We start from the raw sequence: 20,720 nt of genomic DNA on the forward strand, positions 1-20,720 counted from the left end.
CAGTTTTCCAGTACATTATGCATTTGTGAGTCTGGGCATAATATATTTGAATGGATTAAACTATTATATACTAGCCCAGAAGCTTTAGTTTGTGTAAATAATATAAATTCAAATTATTTTGTTTTAGAAAGCATAAACTAAAGAATAAACGTGTTTTTTGTTGTTCATTTTTATGGCTTTGTAAACAAAGCCCTCATCATCTTCTTATGTAAAGAGGATTCAAAAGATAGGACTTGAACAAAATGTATCTCTTTATGAAGATGGTATTGTTAGAAACAGAACAAGATAGATATACCAAAAAAAATCAATCTGAATAGAAACAGGGTTCAACATCAAAGTCAATATTACCAAAGAGAACAAAGCCCAATATGCTAACCAAAAGAAGAGTTAAGAAAACCAACCTAAAGATTTTGAACAACCACAGAATTCATTACTAAACACACAAGACATTTATCCAAAATCTTGGAAAATGACAATTCTGCAATGCTGACCTTTATACTATCTGGCTAATGATGTCACAAGTCATGGCCTCAGAGTTAGTGGCACCCATGATAAACAAAATGATGGTTCACCATGGCATGATTTAGATTTAGGAGCCTTAAAATGAACTTAAATCTACAAAATAATTACAAAAGTTAATTCCTCATGTCCCAAAAAACTTTTGAATGGGATAAAAAACAGAAAATTTCCTCAAATACACTGTTGAAAATTATAAAAGGAACAAAATCACAACAGATTCATATTAGTCATTCATACTCAGCATTTCCATATGTATTAAATGTATCAGAGGAGCTCTGCAAAATTCTTTGATTAAATGTTAATGTGAATAAGACCTTAACAATAGCATCAGCTTAAATGTGATCTGCTTTTGTAATCTGTTTCACTGCAATTCAAATACCTAGGAATCATAATTAAACACTTTAAGGACCTACAGTAAGACAAGGCAAATATAGACTTATTAGCCACTGTACCAGCCAATGATACAGTATGTAATAGCAAATCTTTTTAAATTAGTCTCTCTCTTGCCCTACATGCACCTTTAGCACCTTCCCTCTGCGTTCCCATGTGTCTGAACTTCTTTTCACCAGTGCTCCTTCTCTCAAACCTGTTCCTGTTAGAATGTGTTTACTATTTACTAAGCTTCTAATTAGGAATTGTTAATTCTTTAACCTCACTAGAACCATAAAGCAGCTATGATGCTAAAAGCACCTTTAACTCTTCAGCTTTTCCAGCAATTTTAAATTGGATACTTCATTTTCACCTTAATGAGTCAGGGGCAGTTGCAGTAGCCACAAGAAATGTGATAAATGGATTTTAAATTTATTGACAAAAACTGCAGTGTACACAAACCCAGGCACCAGCTCGTCTTGACTGCACTTCAAACAGGCTGTGAAACTGGAAGGAGTCACAAAGAGGACCCGAATGCTACTTTTTGTCCACAGAACCTGGAAACAAACAAGATACTGAGAAAATAAATGTGGGGTGTACTAAATACTCCCATAATCAGCTACTTGTGCTGTGATAGTGAGCGTCTAAGAACCTCAGTTTCACTTTACTGTAGGAGGTGTTTGTCTGCTGAAGGCGATGGTGATGTGCCGGCATAAGAGTAAAAGGAATGCAAAAAGATTTTTGAACTGGTCTACCATCTATTGAAATGGGAAATGTTCAATCACTTTCAAATACAATGGATGAACTGTCTGCTCTTATTGTGGGTCATGGAGCATAGACGTACAGTGGCATTTTGTGGTTTACAGAGAGCTGGCTTAAACCTGATATACCTGACACTGTTTTAGTGCTGTACAGATTTCATCTTATTTGAGCAGACAGAGACCTAGTGTGTTGTGGGAAAAAGACAGGAGGGGTACTGGTCATTTATGTGAATGAGGAATGGTGTAAACGGGAGCATATTACAATTAAAACTACAGGTTGTAATTCAAACTTTGAAAGTATGACTGTCACAATTCATCCAAATTATTTACCCAAGGAGATAAATTACATCTTCCTTATTAATGTTTATTTTCTTCCCTTTGCAAATGGGAGACTTAGCAAGAGAAATGATTTATTCTGTCACCGTCACTTTAATGATGACTCATTCTGACCCTGCAGTTGCAATATGTGGTGACTACAACCATGTAAATTTGTAAAGAACTATAACAAATTTCTATAAGTTTTTGTCTTCTTCCACTTGAGGAAGTAAAAGCTGGTCTTGCTCTACACAAAGTTTACAGCTGCCTTTAAGTGTAAGCTATTGGAAGCTTTGGGCAGGGATGGTTCTTTCCTTACAGTGAATTCTGCTAAGAAAGACCTTGACTCCCCCCACAACCTTGAATTGGATTAAATGTGTTTGAGGCTAATATTGCATGCTCTTTCCTGTATACTGGGAACCTAAGAGAAAAAAAATCCTTATATAGTACAATTGTCATCACTAGGCTCTACTGTACATACATACAGGTAATGCAGGGAAAAATATTACAACAAAAAGAAATGCAGTATGTTTTCATTTAATTCACCAAGATCACTTATTTAGTTCATATCTATGTTGTCAAGACATTCAAAAAGTTGTTAGTGTTTCTGCTTCAGTTATACAATTAAGCAATTTGTTTCACATTTTTAAACTCTTTGTGTTATGAAAAGGTTGCATGTTTCTCACATGAACACACTTGAAAGAAATCATTTAAAAATTCAAATTACATCTATTATTTGGTTTCATATGAATTATTATACACAACTAATATTATAAATATGTAAATCATTTGTGTTTTCTCAAGCTGCACAGTCCCTGGACCACAGTTACTTCCAAGTTTATTATTCTAGATAAAAGTGTAAACAGCTAAAAGGCAGTCTTTTTCACTATGTGAACACACAAGATGACCAAAAACATCAAGTCTGTTTGTTGTGTCGGAAGATTGGGGCTCTTGCCCAGCCGGGATGCCTGGAGGATGAAAAGACCGGGAGAGAGGCAATACCTCCCCGGGACACGAGAGGGTGTCTGGACGATTCCAGAGCCATGGACTGCAGCACTTCCACCACACCAGGAAGTGCTGCTGGAAGAGAATCCGAGCACACCTGGAGTGCTTCCGGGTGCCCATGCATCACTTCCGTCCACACCGGGAATTGTGGCAGGAAGATCATACAGGAGCAATTGGAGCACATACATGTACAATATAAAAGGGGCCGCATCACTCCAATCTGGAAGCCGAAGTTGGGAGGTGGAGGACAGAGCTTGTGAGGGGAGGAGGAGAAGAAAGAAAGAAAGTGAAAAGCAAATCTTAGAAGGTGTACCACAAAGTCCCACCTTATAACCATTACTATTTAATATTTGCATTGCCAAATTTTAACAACAGAAGGAAACATGAAAGCTCACTACAGAGATGAAATACAGCCCTGGGCAATCTCCAAATGACTACACGATGCTCCGAATGTTCTTGAAAACAGGTTCTGCAATTGACATATACAAACTAATCTAGAAAAGAAATGAACAATTTTGATGACTTCAATCAACCACACTATCACAATCTTAGTGTGGCACATTGAGTTAACCTTTTAAGCAACATTTTAATTGAGCAATAAAACAAGTAATCCATTAAGTTACTGCCAGCTGGAACCATGTATTTCTATGGTATTATAATTGCATCTATCAATAAAAAAAATCATAAAGAGTAAATAAAGTTTACAATGCTAACTGAAATATTGTGCTTGCTTAAAAGTCTATGACAACACTAGCATTTTGCCAGATATGAAACAGAGATAATCTATATAATAATAAAGCTATTAACAATATCAGCCAATCTTTAACATTAATAATGTCTAATACAGTCTATTTAATAATGTCTAATACAGTCTATAGTGCTAACTGAAATAGTGTCCTGTGGTGGGCTGGCGCCCTGCCTGAGGTTTGTTACCTGCCTTGAGCCCTGTGTTGGCTGGGGTTGGTTCCAGCAGACCCCCGTGACCCTATAGTTAGGATATAGCGGGTTGGATAATGGATGGATGGATGAAATAGTGTCATTCACAAAGGATTCACATTCAGTCATATTGCTGAATCTAGATGGCCTGAAGTAGACATTTCAGCCTTTTTCATTTTTTTTGCAAACATTATGTGCTCTGCACTATAGAAACCTTTTCTAGAAGTATTCAAATGTTCGATTAACAAAAGAAATAATATAAAAATAATGTTGGTAGGGAAGTTGCCTGAAGGGTTCATGATCAACAATATAACATTTCTGTGTTAACTTTTTTATGAAAGAGCATGTAAACTTTGTATTAAGGGCATACAAATAGATTAACCATATATAAATACATTTTATAGAGTATGATTTCAGTAACCAAAACAGCAAGTGACTAAAAAGTACATACATGTGCTGTAGTGAATACACTTTTCGGGAGATGCTGAAAAATTGAACTCGTTTTAACCAAAAATAAGGTCAACCCAACTGGGTTTCACTGGGTTGTGAGAAGTTCTTTGGGTATTAGTTGAAGAGGTCCTTTTAGCCCCACAATCAGCTGTCACATGAATACTGTATTGCACTACACATACCCGAGACGTCATGAAGACAGATTATTCTGAGAAAAAAATTCTTGAAACATTGAAGACTAAATAAAAAGATGTTCATATGATATTGAATCAGTCAGCTTATCCCTGTACCAATAAATGAAAATCTCACGTACATCCTAGGGATGACTTTTCATATACTCCTAGCTTTGGCCACAAAAAAACTGCATATCATATGATACAATATCTTCATCAACAATCTACTTCAACAATGCAAGAGAAAAGGAGCAGGACTAAGCACAACAAATGTAATTTCCCAAATGTATGCATTCATGTTATGCAGTTTCTGTATGCCCCTCTGGGAGTGAAAGCAGAGGGAGTGCACCTCAATTTAAAAAAATATTTGGTTACTGTGATACTTTCTGGGCAGGGCACCCAATAGTAACTGAAAACACATTGCATCTCAAATATGATCATGCCTTCATATTATTTTCAGTACTGGCTTACATCACCTTCTGCTGGGTATTCTTTTTCTGTCTTACCATCAAAATGAATGACTTTACAGTTGATTTACACAAACAAAACAATAAAACACTCAAAATAACTATTTCTTATTTTAATTAGAAACACTTTTAAATATTACTATCAGAGAGATTTATGATAGTAGAATATCTTAGGAAAATACATAATAAATCTGCAAATAAAACTGCTCTGATATTGTAACAGTGTCTCATGTAACTTTAAGACGAACAAGAGAGAGGGAGGCAATGCCAAGGTGACATGTTAGCTATGGTTAATTTAAACATTATGCTTTGCTCCTAAACTGTTACCTGTGAGATTTGAAGTGGTGTCGCCATAAAAGTCAGCAACAAACTGAAAAGCACTGCTGTACTCAAAATGTTCACTGTCCATTTTCTCAATTCGAATTCGGTCATCATCTTGAGTACTATAAAAATACAAAAAAAAATGTATACTAATATATTTGGTCAACAACTTATTCCTTTTAAGTGTTAAACCATTCCTATCAAATTCAGTACACAAAAATTGCAAAAGTGATTGATTACAATGTAGATTACAATGTAATAAAACTTTTTTTTTATTTTGGTATTCCCTGTCATTAGGCTAATATCAGTATAACAAAAGAAGAAGCATTTTAAAGGGTAGAATAATCAAATTTAGTGATAAAAACAAGGTTTGTAGAAAATGGAAATGTTCATCCATCAGTATAAAATATGGGATGCTAAAAGAGGTGAGAGAGACTGTTCTTCAATCGCTTAGCAACCTTGAGCAAATTGTATTGTTGGGATAGCATTCCAAGAGTATCACTTTGTAATAACGGAAAGGTTTTTTCTTGAAAATATTAGAAAAGTCAAAAACAGAAAGAAATATAAGAAGAGTTTTAGGTTTTTTGGCTGCAATATGAAAATAAAACAATACATCTCCAGAGTTTTATGAAAATTAAAACATTCAGTGCTTGTGAGTAAATATTATTATCATTACCATATTCCATGGTCATAAAACATATGGTGCCAGACTTACTGTTTATTAACCACAAAATACTTACCATTTAATGTGCCTTTCCATTCTTTTTTAAAAGAGAGAGATGAGCAAAATATCTAATTTTTTCAACACTTATGGCAATATGTTAGTGGGTTCACACATGGAAGAACAGAGCTCCTTTTGTGTCTGAATTGCCTAATAATAATAAAAATGCATTTTGTTTACATAGCATCTTTACCATGTATACTTTCAATTCTATTTTACAGTCTTGAAATGTTACCTCATAAAAACAGCTGAAACACTTATTCTGAGCTACTCTTATTTTCTAAGCTTCTTTTATTTTGCTAGCCTCTGCGTTATTTTATTATAGCTCAGCAAAATGCCCATTTAGTAAAATGGGCACACTTGTGGAGTAACTCCGGGTGTTTCAATTATGTTGTGCAATTACAGTAGGAACTTCTGTTCAACAGATAAGCTAGCCCTTAAATCCCTCCTTCATTAAACATTTTTGCTTTTGTTGATTAGACATTCCAGCTGCCAAATATTTTGTAGTTTTATATAGGGAGAGATACAAAATTGTCAAGCTGTATCAGTAAATGATGTTGTATACACTACTGAAGACATCCCCATACCCTCTGTCCAATTTCACTCTCCTTGCCTTTTTACATTAAGTGGGCCATCAACAGGCAGGTTAACACATTTCAGAGAGAGGAGTGTGAGAGTAGCTGAATGTGCGTCTTGTCAGCATGATAGTTTTGTTTCTATTGAAAAAATAACAAACAGTAGTCTTCAAAACATGTCCAAAGATAAGCCTATTGTAAAGTTGGTAATTGCAAAAAGTCTAAACTTCATGAACCTAAGAAAACACTGGGGCAGGATAAATGTGAATTGCCTTTCCCAAGATTTCTTCTGATTTTATTTCCCTACAGGTTTTTTTTGGGAGTTTTTCTTGTCTTCTTTGAGAGCCAAAGCTGGGAGGATGTTAAAAAAAAGGGGATTTTAAAGCCCACTGAAGTATTCCTTGTGCGATGTTGGGCTGTACAAGAAATATGCTGTTGTTGCAATTGTATACCATACTCGACAGCTTGCATATTGAAATCTTTTTAGTTAGCCAATAAAAGGTGTCATTTTGCTTGATTACTCACTGTAATGCTATCATGAAATTTGTTGGTATAACAAATTTTAGCCCTATCTAAACTTGAAATTTTACAATATACTGTAAATGAGGTCTAAATTTTATATTCATCCTACAGCAATCTTAAAACCTTATAGTTTGCGGTAGCAAATACTTTTCATAATTTTTTTTTCTTTAGTTTTGGTTGATCTGTAAATCATAATCCACAATGCTAAAATGAATTCTTACTTCAATTCTATAGTAACCGGTTATTTCTTTTTACATTAATTATAATTAATATACTGTATGCTTGGTAAATTGAAGGTATTTTCATTTGATTTCCAGTTAATCAGACTAAACATGTTTCACCAATATATGCATGTGTTATTCCACCTGGAATAAACAAGTGAAATTAGATTAAGCAAATTCAATCCAAATTTTCCTCATATCATTTTTTTTACATTGCATATAAAGTGTGATTTTTTTTGCTGCCCTCCTATTAGAAATACAACATCCACTCACTATGCTTCAATGACAGGCATTTTATTTAAAGTTTACCAAGTATCTGGCTTGTGTGACACACTGTTTTGCACATAGTTCTCCAGAGTCTATATCAAAATTCATCTAAAGGTCTAAGAGTTACTATATTATCCTGAAACCCCATAAGAAAGAAAGAGTCTGCCAGCAAAGAAAATTTCAAAAAAATTTCGTAACCACTTTGGTTCTCCGCAAGGTTCCCACACACACAGCAAGTCACATCAGGCTTTGCCCTGCAACTCAATGAGCAGAGATTATGTAACCTTCAATTACAGCAATCTCTATCGAATAGCCACCAGCTGCAGACAATATCAATATCTCAGCTGATCCTCTGAGTTCATCAGCAGTCTGCAGGGCGAAGAAGCATGGCTCAAGCCAGGACATTTACTGCAAACATTGTCCTCATGTTAACAGAAAGTGATGGTTTTAGTGCTTAGCTCACCCAGGCAGAGATAACTAAACTGAATCATAAACAACTTAGATCCACATACACTATCCTACATGTCAGCAAGGGGAAGCAGCAAAGGTTGTGAAAGGGAGGATGGATCTTTAAAAGAGAAGTTACGCTTAAAATATTCTTATGTGGCATTAAATACGCAGTTTAAAGAAACAAATATTGTCATATTTACCATGTTTACATCAGTGTTTGCAGAGAAAATGTTAATTAACAAGCAAAGGATATTTAGACATCTCTTTTTGTACAGTGACAGCAATTCTTCTGCTGAATGAGATTATTTCAGTGCAACAAAAAAACACAATTTGGTTTTATCTGTGGAAATGATGAATTAAATGCAATATAAAAGACTAACATTATATTTATATTAAAATCAAATTCAAATTAGTTTAATTCAGTTTAATTTTGCATAGCACTCTTGACAGAGGGCAGTCTCAGAGCAATCGATGTTTTAGGGCCCCTGATACTGAAAACAAATATTTCGATAATGTGTGTGTGTGTCTGTCTGTGTGTTGCAGTTTCTTGAGGATGGTCTAGAGCTAAAACAGCTGTATGTAAAAATACCAAACTCAGAACTTAAGCCTGTTATGAGATGACGATGTGCTGATTAGTTTTTGAGCCATATCATACAAGAGAAAGAGGCAGTCTATAGGAACCCTCAAATACCGTAATTCTGCAATTAATTATGAATTCTTCTAGTCAATTGCTATTGTAATGACCTATTTTATGTTCAGAAAGATCAGCATCAGAGTGGTAAATGGTTTCTGAATATTACTGAATAGTTCAGGTAACTAGATTCCTAGGGCGCAAAGCCTATTGATGTTTATGTCCAAATTTTGCATTTCCACTTTAGACACCACTGCCATATTGAAAAAATTTCAAAATTAAAGACAATCATGTAATTCTTGTCATTATTAAATACTCTGCAACTAGATGTTTTATAAAAATATTGATTTTTCCACTTTCTTAACCCACTGGAGTGGATGTTGTAAAACCATTAGACTTTCTTTTCTTTTTATATTCTTCATTTTTTTCCCCCAGGGAAGAATGGGGATATGTTTATTAACAACACTATCGTAATACAAGCATAAAGCTTTCAATGTTAAGCCCTTATGCTTCTAATTGTGGTTGGTGATCACAAAGATATACAGTACTGTGCAAAAGTTTTAGGCAGGTGTGAAAAAATGCTGTAAACAAAGAATGCTTTCAAAAATGGAAGTGATAATCATTTATTTTCATCAATCAACAAAATGCAGTGAATGAACAAAAGAGAAATCTAAATCAAATCAATATTTGGTGTGACCACCCTTTGCCTTCAAAACAGCATCAGTTCTTCTAGGTACACTTGCACACAGTTTTTCAAGAAACTCGTCTGGTAGGTTGTTCCAAACATCTTGGAGAACTAACCACAGATCTTCTGTGGATGTAGGCTTCCTCACATCCTTCTGTCTCTTCATGTAATCCCAGACACACTCGATGATGTTGAGATCAGGGCTCTGTGGGGGCCATACCATCACTTCCAGGACTTTTTGTTCTTCTTTACGCTGAAGATAGTTCTTAATGACTTTGGCTGTATGTTTGGAGTCATTGTCCTGCTGCTAGTGCTGGGCGGTATAACGGTTCATACTGAAAACCGTTTTTTATTTTTGTTATGATATGGATTTTTCTTATACCGCAACATCGGTTTAAATTGCCTAAATGACATTCAGAACGTGGCGCAGCGGGAAACTGTTCAAGTGGGGACCTTTTTCACTGCTACACTGCTAAACACAGAGGTGTTGCACGGGGGCTCTTTTTCACTGCTACACTGCTAAATAGGTGTGGTAGTGTAGGTATTGCGCGGTGAAAATGGACACAGAACATTCCGAAACTGAAGCTGTAACTGACAATAAAGTTGAACATGATGACACAGAAGAACTTTTGCTGAAAAAAAGGAGTCACGTCCGTTGTCTGGAGATACTTTGGTTTTAAAAGGTCAGATGTGGACCATTATGTTCAAATGTGTGAATACTGTTTCTATACTACTGGATAATACTGCAAGCCAAGTTGTACTTGTTTTATTTGTTTTCAATACAGTGTAATGTACCTGGGTAATGTGTAATAGTGTGATGACATGTTGACTTTATTCTCAACATTTCTACTTTATTCTCGCCATTTATGTCAAGATTAAAGTCGACATGTTGACTTTATTCTCGTACTTTGTCATTAAAAGTAGAACATCGTTAACTAAACTTTATTGTAAAATGAATATTTAATTTACTAGATTTTCTCAAACCCCGTCGTAAGTTATATAGCACATTAAATGCTTTGTGTTAAGTGTTCCCCGAGCTTCTTAAACTGACTTCCTCTTGCACTAAGAGGAGGCGCCGGCAGCAATTGCCGCACAGAATACATTCACTTCATGATATTCCTGCTCTCTGAACATTTACAATGCTAAGATAAATACTTGATATAATTTTCATGGTGAAATGCATTAAAGCATGTATTAATCATGTGAGGGCACCACGGCATGGAGGTTGCACTGCTGCCTAGCAGCAAGGGTGTCTCGGGTGTACCCTGCCTTGTATTTGCATGTTTTTCTGGTGGGTTTACTCTGCGTGCTTCAGTTTCCTTTCAAAGTCATGTAGAATGTGGGGTTTTGTTATGCTATATTGACCCTGCTAGTGTATGTTTTGCTCGTATTCACCCTGCGATGTGCTGGCGACTGAATGGATGGCATAATTACTTTTTTTTTTTTATTTATTAATTTTTATTGTAATCATTCCATACAAATAGACCAATTTATAACCAAACAAAATTGAAGACAAATCAAACCCCACCCCTGAGAAGGAGAGCTTAGCCAAAGGAGAATTGCTTAGGGCTTTTTAATAAGGCAACAATAAACAAAAGAAAGGGAGAAATATATATAGCTAGTAAATAAGAAATGGAGAAGGGAATTAAATGCGGTAATAGTTATTTCTCTTATTTTAAAATAATACTGATTAGATCCTGCCAGGTTTTGAAAAAATTTTGTACAGATCCTCGAACTGAAAATTAGATTTTTTCCAATTTCAAATAATATAAAACATCGGTTACCCACTGACTTATCAGAGGAGAGTTAGGGTTCTTCCAATTTAACAGAATAAGTCTGCATGCCAAAAGTGTAGTGAATGCAATCACCGTTTGCTTGTCCTTCTCCACTTCAACACCGAACACAGCTGTTAATGGGTTAGGAGGAATTGTGATACCAAGGCTGTCTGAGAGGCACTTAAAAATTTTGGTCCAAAATGATGTTATTTTGGTGCAGGCCCAGAACATGTGACCCAGTGAGGCAGGAACTTGGTTGCAGCGTTCGCGGGTTGGATCTTGCCCTGGAAACATTTTGGACAGTTTTAAGCGAGACAGATGAGCTCGATATATAATTTTTAGTTGAATAATTCTATGCTTTGCGCATATGGAGCTCGAGTGAATTCTCTGCTTTGCTACCTTCCACTCCTTTTCTGATATACTGATTAAGAGATCTTCTTCCCAATGTCCTCTTGAATCTTTGAAAGGTAGGGACTCTAATAGGATTTTATATAATGCGGAAATGGTGTTTAATTCCTCGAAATTGAGCAGTATTTTTTCCAGCATTGTGGAGGGTACGAGGTGAGGAAAATTGGGCAGTTTCTGTTTAACAAAATTTCTAGTTTGAAGATAGTGAAAAAAATGTGTAGCTGGGAGGATGAATTTTGAACGTAATTGTTCAAAAGATGCAAATATGTTGTATACAGTGGTGTGAAAAACTATTTGCCCCCTTCCTGATTTCTTATTCTTTTGCATGTTTGTCACACAAAATGTTTCTGATCATCAAACACATTTAACCATTAGTCAAATATAACACAAGTGAACACAAAATGCAGTTTTTAAATGATGGTTTTTATTATTTAGGGAGAAAAAAAATCCAAACCTACATGGCCCTGTGTGAAAAAGTAATTGCCCCCTTGTTAAAAAATAACCTAACTGTGGTGTATCACACCTGAGTTCAATTTCCGTAGCCACCCCCAGGCCTGATTACTGCCACACCTGTTTCAATCAAGAAATCACTTAAATAGGAGCTGCCTGACACAGAGAAGTAGACCAAAAGCACCTCAAAAGCTAGACATCATGCCAAGATCCAAAGAAATTCAGGAACAAATGAGAACAGAAGTAATTGAGATCTATCAGTCTGGTAAAGGTTATAAAGCCATTTCTAAAGCTTTGGGACTCCAGCGAACCACAGTGAGAGCCATTATCCACAAATGGCAAAAACATGGAACAGTGGTGAACCTTCCCAGGAGTGGCCGGCCAACCAAAATTACCCCAAGAGCGCAGAGACGACTCATCCGAGAGGTCACAAAAGACCCCAGGACAACGTCTAAAGAACTGCAGGCCTCACTTGCCTCAATTAAGGTCAGTGTTCACGACTCCACCATAAGAAAGAGACTGGGCAAAAACGGCCTGCATGGCAGATTTCCAAGACGCAAACCACTGTTAAGCAAAAAGAACATTAGGGCTCGTCTCAATTTTGCTAAGAAACATCTCAATGATTGCCAAGACTTTTGGGAAAATACCTTGTGGACTGATGAGACAAAAGTTGAACTTTTTGGAAGGCAAATGTCCCATTACATCTGGCGTAAAAGGAACACAGCATTTCAGAAAAAGAACATCATACCAACAGTAAAATATGGTGGTGGCAGTGTGATGGTCTGGGGTTGTTTTGCTGCTTCAGGACCTGGAAGGCTTGCTGTGATAGATGGAACCATGAATTCTACTGTCTACCAAAAAATCCTGAAGGAGAATGTCTGGCCATCTGTTCGTCAACTCAAGCTGAAGCGATCTTGGGTGCTGCAACAGGACAATGACCCAAAACACACCAGCAAATCCACCTCTGAATGGCTGAAGAAAAACAAAATGAAGACTTTGGAGTGGCCTAGTCAAAGTCCTGACCTGAATCCAATTGAGATGCTATGGCATGACCTTAAAAAGGCGGTTCATGCTAGAAAACCCTCAAATAAAGCTGAATTACAACAATTTTGCAAAGATGAGTGGGCCAAAATTCCTCCAGAGCGCTGTAAAAGACTCATTGCAAGTTATCGCAAACGCTTGATTGCAGTTATTGCTGCTAAGGGTGGCCCAACCAGTTATTAGGTTCAGGGGGCAATTACTTTTTCACACAGGGCCATGTAGGTTTGGATTTTTTTTTCTCCCTAAATAATAAAAACCACCATTTACAAACTGCATTTTGTGTTTACTTGTGTTATATTTGACTAATGGTTAAATGTGTTTGATGATCAGAAACATTTTGTGTGACAAACATGCAAAAGAATAAGAAATCAGGAAGGGGGCAAATAGTTTTTCACACCACTGTATATATATATAAAGATCTCTGAGCATTTTAATCCCAAAACTCTTCCAGGTATTAAAAACTGGATATGTTTGCGAGGGTTGAAAGAGGTGGTTCTCTTGCAGAGGTGCCACAGATAAAAGATTTTCCATCTTAAAATGCTAAGTTGGCATAATTAAACATGTATAATGAAGATATTTTTAAAGTTCTGAACACTCCGTGGGCTAAGTTTATAACTAGTTTTAATTTCACAAAGACGTTTATCGTGTGGTGATTGGTTATGTGGAGAAAGAAAAAGGAAGGATAGGAATTGGGGTTTTGGTATGTCAGATAGAGACAGCACGCGTGCAATAAAGAAAGCCTGCTCAGAAGAACATCCATTGAATTCTGTGTTCGTGTCTCCGACCACCAGATCACAAATCTAACATTTACACAATATTTAAGTTAAACCTGTGTGATACCCATTCATACATCAAGTTTTTTGGAGCCTCGTCACACCTGCCATAAAGTTCTCTACACTGAACATACACCTGGGGACCACTTACTGCGAGGGAGCAGCACTACTGCCTCACTACCGTGCATGTTTAATACCTGCTTTAATGCATTTCATCATGAAAATGATATCAAGTATTTATCTTAGCATTCTAAATTTTCAGAGAGCAGGAATATCATGAAGTGAATGGATTCTGTACGGTGATCACTGTCTCCTCTTAGTGCGGGAGAAGTCAGTTTAAGAAGTGTAGTGATTAACAACTGGGTCGGGGAACACTTAACACAAAGCATTTAATGTGATACATTAACTTATGATGGGGTTTGAGAAAATCTAGTAAATTAAACAATGATTTTAGGATGAAATTTAGTTTACGACATTCTACTTTAATTATAAAGTAAACTATGAGAATAAAGTGGAAATGTCGACTTTATTCTCGACATATAGTTTGTTTTTTTCTTCCCTGTGTCCGTATTTTTTTTCTTCACCGTGGCCCTAATATGATTCCGTAGGGCTATACCACAAATAGCATTATAAATGCAAGTTTTAGTTTTATTATTTATGCATATAGCTTAGCTTGAAGCAAGGTCCATATTAATGCAGTTTGCCTAAATGATGGTTCAATTGGTAAAGATGTCATCACCAAGATTGCACTTGTTTTATTTTATATTAATTTGGTGAATACTGTGTAATGCACCTGGGCTTAAAGCCTTGAAGTAATAGTACAACTATCAGTAATAATATTATTATTTATTTTATTGTTATTATTTATTAGTTTAAATATTATGCAGTTTAATGATGGTAAAGTTGTTTAAAAAGTCACTTTAACGTGTCAGTGGACAGAGATTGTTAACATTAACAGAAAGTGTAGTTGTTTTACAAAAAATATTTACTATTTATTCCTTTTCTAAGACATGTTCAGTGCAATACAACGTTTGACAAGCACTTCTGGATATTTTACTAAGTCTAAATGCCTCTTTGGATGGTTGAAAATATGTTGTCAAAATTATAGTTTAACTTTTTGCAAAATTTGTTCAATAAAAAGGTTCTATATTTTGACTACATCTGTCATGCAATGTGATTCCTTCTATTCATTAGTGCCACCCCCTTGAAAACTATCACTCATGGGGCCATGCAAACCTGTATTAATACTTGTGTGCACATTAAAATGTTTTTCTTGTACAATGTACAATGCTCTTGACAGTGGAATAGGTTATTCTTAGCCAGTAACTGGAGTGGAAAATGTGGTTAACATCCACTCATTCATGGGAAAAAAAATACCGTCGAATACCGTGAAACCGGGATAATTTAGAAAAATACCGTGATATAGAATTTTGGTCATACCGCCCACCCCTACATGCTGCGGAATAAATTTGGGGCCAATCACACGCCTCCCTGATGGTATTGCATGATGGATAAGTATCTGCCTGTATTTCTCAGCATTGAGAACACCATTAATCCTGACCAAATCTCCAACTCCATTTGCAGAAATGCAGCCCCAAACGTTCAAGGAACCTCCACCATGCTTCCCTGTTGCCTGCAGACACTCATTATTGTACCGCTCTCCAGCCCTTCGACGAACAAACTGCCTTCTGCTACAGCCAAATATTTCAAATTTTGACTCATCAGTCCAGAGCACCTGCTACCAATTTTCTGCACCCCACTTCCTATGTTTTCGTGCATACTTTAGTCGCTTGGCCTTGTTTCCATGTCGGGGGTATGGCTTTTTGGCTACAACTCTTCCATGAAGACCACTTCTGGCCAGACTTCTCCGGACAGTAGATGGGTGTACCTGGGTCCCACTGGTTTCTGCCAGTTCTGAGCTGATGGCACTGCTGGACATCTCGAAGGGTATTAAGCTTGATGTGTCTTTCAATGGCTGCACTAGGTTTCCTTGGCCGACCAATGCGTCTTCGATCCTCAACGTTGCCCGTTTCTTTGTGCTTCTTCAAAAGAGCTTGAACAGCACATCTTGAAACCCCAGTCTGCTTTGAAATCTTTGTCTGGGAGAGACCTTGCTGATGCAGTATAACTACCTTGTGTCTTGTTGCTGTGCTCAATCTTGCCATGACATGAAACTGTCTTCCACAACCTCACCTTGGTAGCAGAGTTTGGCTGTTCCTCACCCAGTTTCAAGCCTCTTACACAGCTGTTTCTGTTTCAGTTAATGACTGTGTTTCAACCTACGTGTGACATTGATGATCATTAGCACCTATTTGGTATAATTGGTTGATCATACACCGGACTATAATCCTACAAAATCCCTGACTTTGTGCAAGTGTACCTATAAGAATTGATGCTGGTTTGAAGGCAAAAGGTAGTAACACCAAATATTGATTTGATTTAGATTTTTCTTTTGTTCGCTCACTTTGCATTTTGTATATTGATAACAATAAACAATCATTATTTATATTTCTGAAAGGATTCTTTGTTTACAGCATTTTTTCACACCTGCCTAAAACTTTTGCACAGTACTGTACATTACTCGGTCTTCAAACATATTAATCATCTAAACCTTAGTTTTAAAAAGGAACTACATTTTAAAAGTGTCCAAAAATTGATTGTCTGCCTGGCTTTGCAAAAGAAGGGAAATTCTGAAATGCATATTGACAAATGAAATCTTGACTGAATATTAAACATTCTTTAAAACCAATCAATAACTTGACCAGCATATTGACATCTTATCTACAGATTCTGTATACTTATGCTAAATGCTCATCTACAACATCAACATCTATATAATGATTTACCATGGGTCTCCTTAATACATCTTCAGTCATGAAGTACCTAAAGAAATTGTCTTGGGTGCTTTTTTATCTCATGTTTTCCTAATTCATTTGTATAGGCAAACTGCAAATAGTCCATATGAGGATATTATATCTAATGACAGATCCCAATAAGCTACCATAAAAATTGTCAAGCTTGGGTCACAAAGTTGCACAGGAGAGTTCAGCAGATTTTCCAAGGAGTAGAAACTTTATTGCTGTTCTGCCAGATACAAACACCAGTCTCTTAACTCTTTTAAGGCTAATTTTTTTTTTTGTTTCTTTTCTCCCAGGGCTGAATATTTTTCCAAAAACTAATGTTTTTTGAAAAAAAAAAAAAAATTACTTTTGACAAATGTTACTGTCTTGCATATTGTATGAGCCTGCATACTATATGATTTCACATACATATCACATACATGTACACAGCAAAGTCCTGCAAAGTATGATATTGCTCAAAGCAGCCAATTGCATGCATTGCCACATTGCACTGATTACAATATGTGTTGCACTGGTGCCTCCTTTTCAATTGTCTGTTCCTGCACTTTCTCACATACTGTATATTGTTAGCGTGTACTGTAGAGAGACAAATCACCCATTTGACATTGTGCCATGCCACTGCCACCAAGTTTTCCGCCCACATGAAAACCGTATTGTCACCTCTTTTCATCTTCAGCTTGTCTGGCTTCAACTGTGAAGGCATGTGTCTCCTGTTCACCTTCACTGTGCCACAAGCTCCAATTCCTTTATGCCATACTTTGTGGGCTTACCTGGCATATATTGGCGGAAAAAAAGAAAGGTGTCCCTTGTATTTTATCATAGAGTCATTAAACAGACAAATCACAGCCAGGCTGATAAAATTGTTTATATATTGGTTCCACAATGTCAAGCAGGGGCTGAACTTTATACATGGGGTTATAGCCTGGCTCACCCCTTGGGATTTGCTTCTGGTTATCACAGAAGTGAATAAAACTTTGCAGCAGCACGTAATTATCACGTGGCATAACCTGTCCAAAACCACTAGGGGACAAAGCACATTTGGACCAATGCTCCCTTAAGTTATATCACCAGTCTAGTCCTATCTCTATTTGCAATGCCATAAAGTCCTTCATCTCGTCTATTCTTGTGGGTTTCCACTTTGAAAAATGAGAATGCGGTGCAAGAGCAACCCATGATTTAAAAAATTGCTCTGCATACCTGTTTGTCTCATTTGACAGTAGCTGAAAAGCAGCATCAGGAGAGAGCAGCCTGAAGTAGTCCAGCAGCTGGTAATCTGTTGTGCCCAACAGCAAGCCATGCTGTCTTGTGAAGTCCGGTAGCCAGTTTGGCTCCCACGGATCAATGTCTGGGTATTCCTCCCACACGAACCTTGCCGTAGGTGCATCGGCTGCGCGAATGCGCACAGCTGGCAGCCGATCAGCTGGGGCGCCATCGGCTGGTGTCCGATCAGCTGATGTCAGTCCCTCACTCTCTTGCTCGATCTCCTGATCACTGTCAACAAAATCACATTCTGAAAAATCAAAACATCATCTGCCGAGTATTTTCTTTTCTGCACTCGCTTCGCTCCCTTGTGAGATGTTGATGCCATCTTGCCTTTGTTTACATTTCATGACTAATGCACACGCAAGGATTAGATGCAGAGTCAATGAGTCTAACATTTCTCCAAGCAGAGAGGGAATGCCTGTGACGTAACAGTGAGTTTTGTCGCCATTAACAACTGATTGTCGCCCTCTACACCTGGATGTCGACTTTTGTCGACATGGGCCCTCAACTCCATCCACCTTAAAAGAGTTAAAGAGGCGATCTAGCCTCACAAGGAACAGCTGTCAAACATGACGCATCGGCCCCAACTTCTGCTCAAAAGAACACAGACTCTTCTTCATCAAGGGGGTCCAGCAGCCCAGTAGCGGTGGCCGGAGCAGAGGAAATCTGGGGGAAAAGAGACAGGAGAGTAAGAGAGCACAGGATGGCCGAGGCTCGGTCTTTTAAATGTTCGAAGCACATCGCATGGCAAGCCAGCAGCTGATCCCGCAAAGAGGAGCTGTTGTGAGTTTGTTTCCAATTGAAAAACTGTTTAAGAGTGGGTTTCTGAAGTGCTGCAGCAGCAGCAGCCACACCCCCACCCTCAGCTTTGTTCACTCCTTTGTGAACCAAGCGATCAACAAAACCAGGCTCTGCTAGGTGAGAGAGAACATCGGCATTGACATGCGCAGAGCCTGAAGCCACTCCAAATGTGAATGCCAATCATTACTGAAAATGACGACATAATTGACATACGCTCAGGAATATTTGGAATGGGGAGGCAAAATCTGATCCATCATATGCTGTAAAGTAAGAGGGGCACAATGTAGTCCAAACGGGAGCCTAGTAAACTCGTATAACCCATCAGGGGTGGCAAACGCAGTTTTTTCACAACTGGAAGCTTCAAGAGGCACCTGCCAGCACCCTTTTTTAAGATCAAGGTAGAGATATATGATGCCTGTCCAAATTTCTCCAATAACTCATCAACATGGGGCATAAGATAAGCATCAAACCTGGAAACCTTATTTAAGCATCTAAAATCGATACAGAACCAAATTGAACTGTCAGGGGGGGGACCAAAATAATCGGACTCCACCAGTCACTTTTACTTTCGCGAATAACACCCAATTCAACTGTCTGTCAGACTTCATCGCGCACTACATTCCGTTTCACCTCCGGGATCTAAAAAGGGCACATCTGCACCTTAACACCAAGCTCAGTAATTATCTTGTATTCGGCAAGCCCAGTCAGGAGCAGCATGGCGGAAAAGACATCAGCGTTCTAATGTATTCGAGACAGCAACTCTGCTTTCTGCAACATCTGTCTGCAAGACGGCAGCCACGGCCGTCAACATCTCCTGGGGTTGATGTCACTCTTTCAAGAGATTAAAATGTAAAACCTGCATGGGCCACCTTTTGCCAAGGATCCTGACTTTGTAATTTACCAGCCTCATACGCTCCTCAACAACAGCAGGCCCCTGCCATTTCACAAGGAATTTATGCTGATCAAAAGGACTCAGAACCAAGACACAATTGCCAGGCTTGAATTCTCAAAGTTTGCTCCACTTATTATAATGGCATTTTAGGGCGTCCTGTTCCCGCCAATGGTGCTCCACAGCGATAGAAGAAAACCTAGAATTTGATCCTGCAGGGAAACAACCCGGTCTGCAAAGCTGGGGCCGTTAGCAGTAGAACACACACACGTCTATTCCTCACGAATAACATTGAAAATGCCCCGCAGACACCTGCCAAACAGGAACTCAAAGGGACTCAAGCCCGTGGAAGCCTGTGGTGATTCCCGAACCACAAACATCAGCAAGGGCAAAACAGAGTCCCAGGACGTCAGGTCATCATGAGCGACCCGCCTGATCATCTGCTTTAAAGTTTTGTTAAACCACTCTGTGAGTCCATTCGTCTATGGATGGTAAACAGTGGTGCTCAGCCTTTCAATGGCAAGGCTGTCACACAACTGTTTTATGACGCATGAAGTAAAGGGCATGACCTTGTCAGTCATAATCTCATGGGGAATGCCAATACAGGTAAAGATCTCACACATTGCCTTTACAATAGATGAGGAGTTGGATTTCTGAAGATCAGCCACTTCAGGATACTGCGCCACGTATATCAATCAGTCATAATCTCACATGGAATGCCAATACAGGTAAAGATCTCACACATTGCCTTTGCAATAGATGAGGAGTTGGATTTCTGAAGATCAGCCACTTCAGGATACTGCGTCACGTAATCAATCAGCACGAGAATATATTGATACCCATTCTTACTCTTAGGGAGGGGGCAAACAATATCCAACCCAACCCGTTGAAAAGGAACGTCTAAAATAGGCATCAGAGAGAGATATGCCCTATGAGGTCTATGAGTAGAGACCACCTGACAGTCAGGACAGGACTTACAGAACTGTTTGACATCCCTGCCCATATTCGGCCAATAGAACCGCTTTGAGATGCACTCCCTAGTCTTTTCAGGGCCCATATGACCGCCCAAAA

The 20,720-nt window shown here is 37.9% G+C and overlaps 1 protein-coding gene across 1 annotated transcript in view; it reads right to left on the reverse strand.

Annotated features, from left to right (window-relative positions):
- Positions 1-20,720, reverse strand: part of LOC114654267 (mutS homolog 3 (E. coli)) — a 162,163-nt gene that overhangs the window by 89,422 nt on the left and 52,021 nt on the right. The window contains exon 9 of the mRNA XM_051929441.1: positions 5,323-5,438. Within this exon, the coding sequence (XP_051785401.1) occupies positions 5,323-5,438 (116 nt within the window). The remainder of the gene's footprint in view (positions 1-5,322; positions 5,439-20,720) is intronic.

Source organism: Erpetoichthys calabaricus, chromosome 7 (genome assembly GCF_900747795.2).
Source record: "Erpetoichthys calabaricus chromosome 7, fErpCal1.3, whole genome shotgun sequence".
Taxonomy (NCBI): Eukaryota; Metazoa; Chordata; class Cladistia; order Polypteriformes; family Polypteridae; genus Erpetoichthys; species Erpetoichthys calabaricus.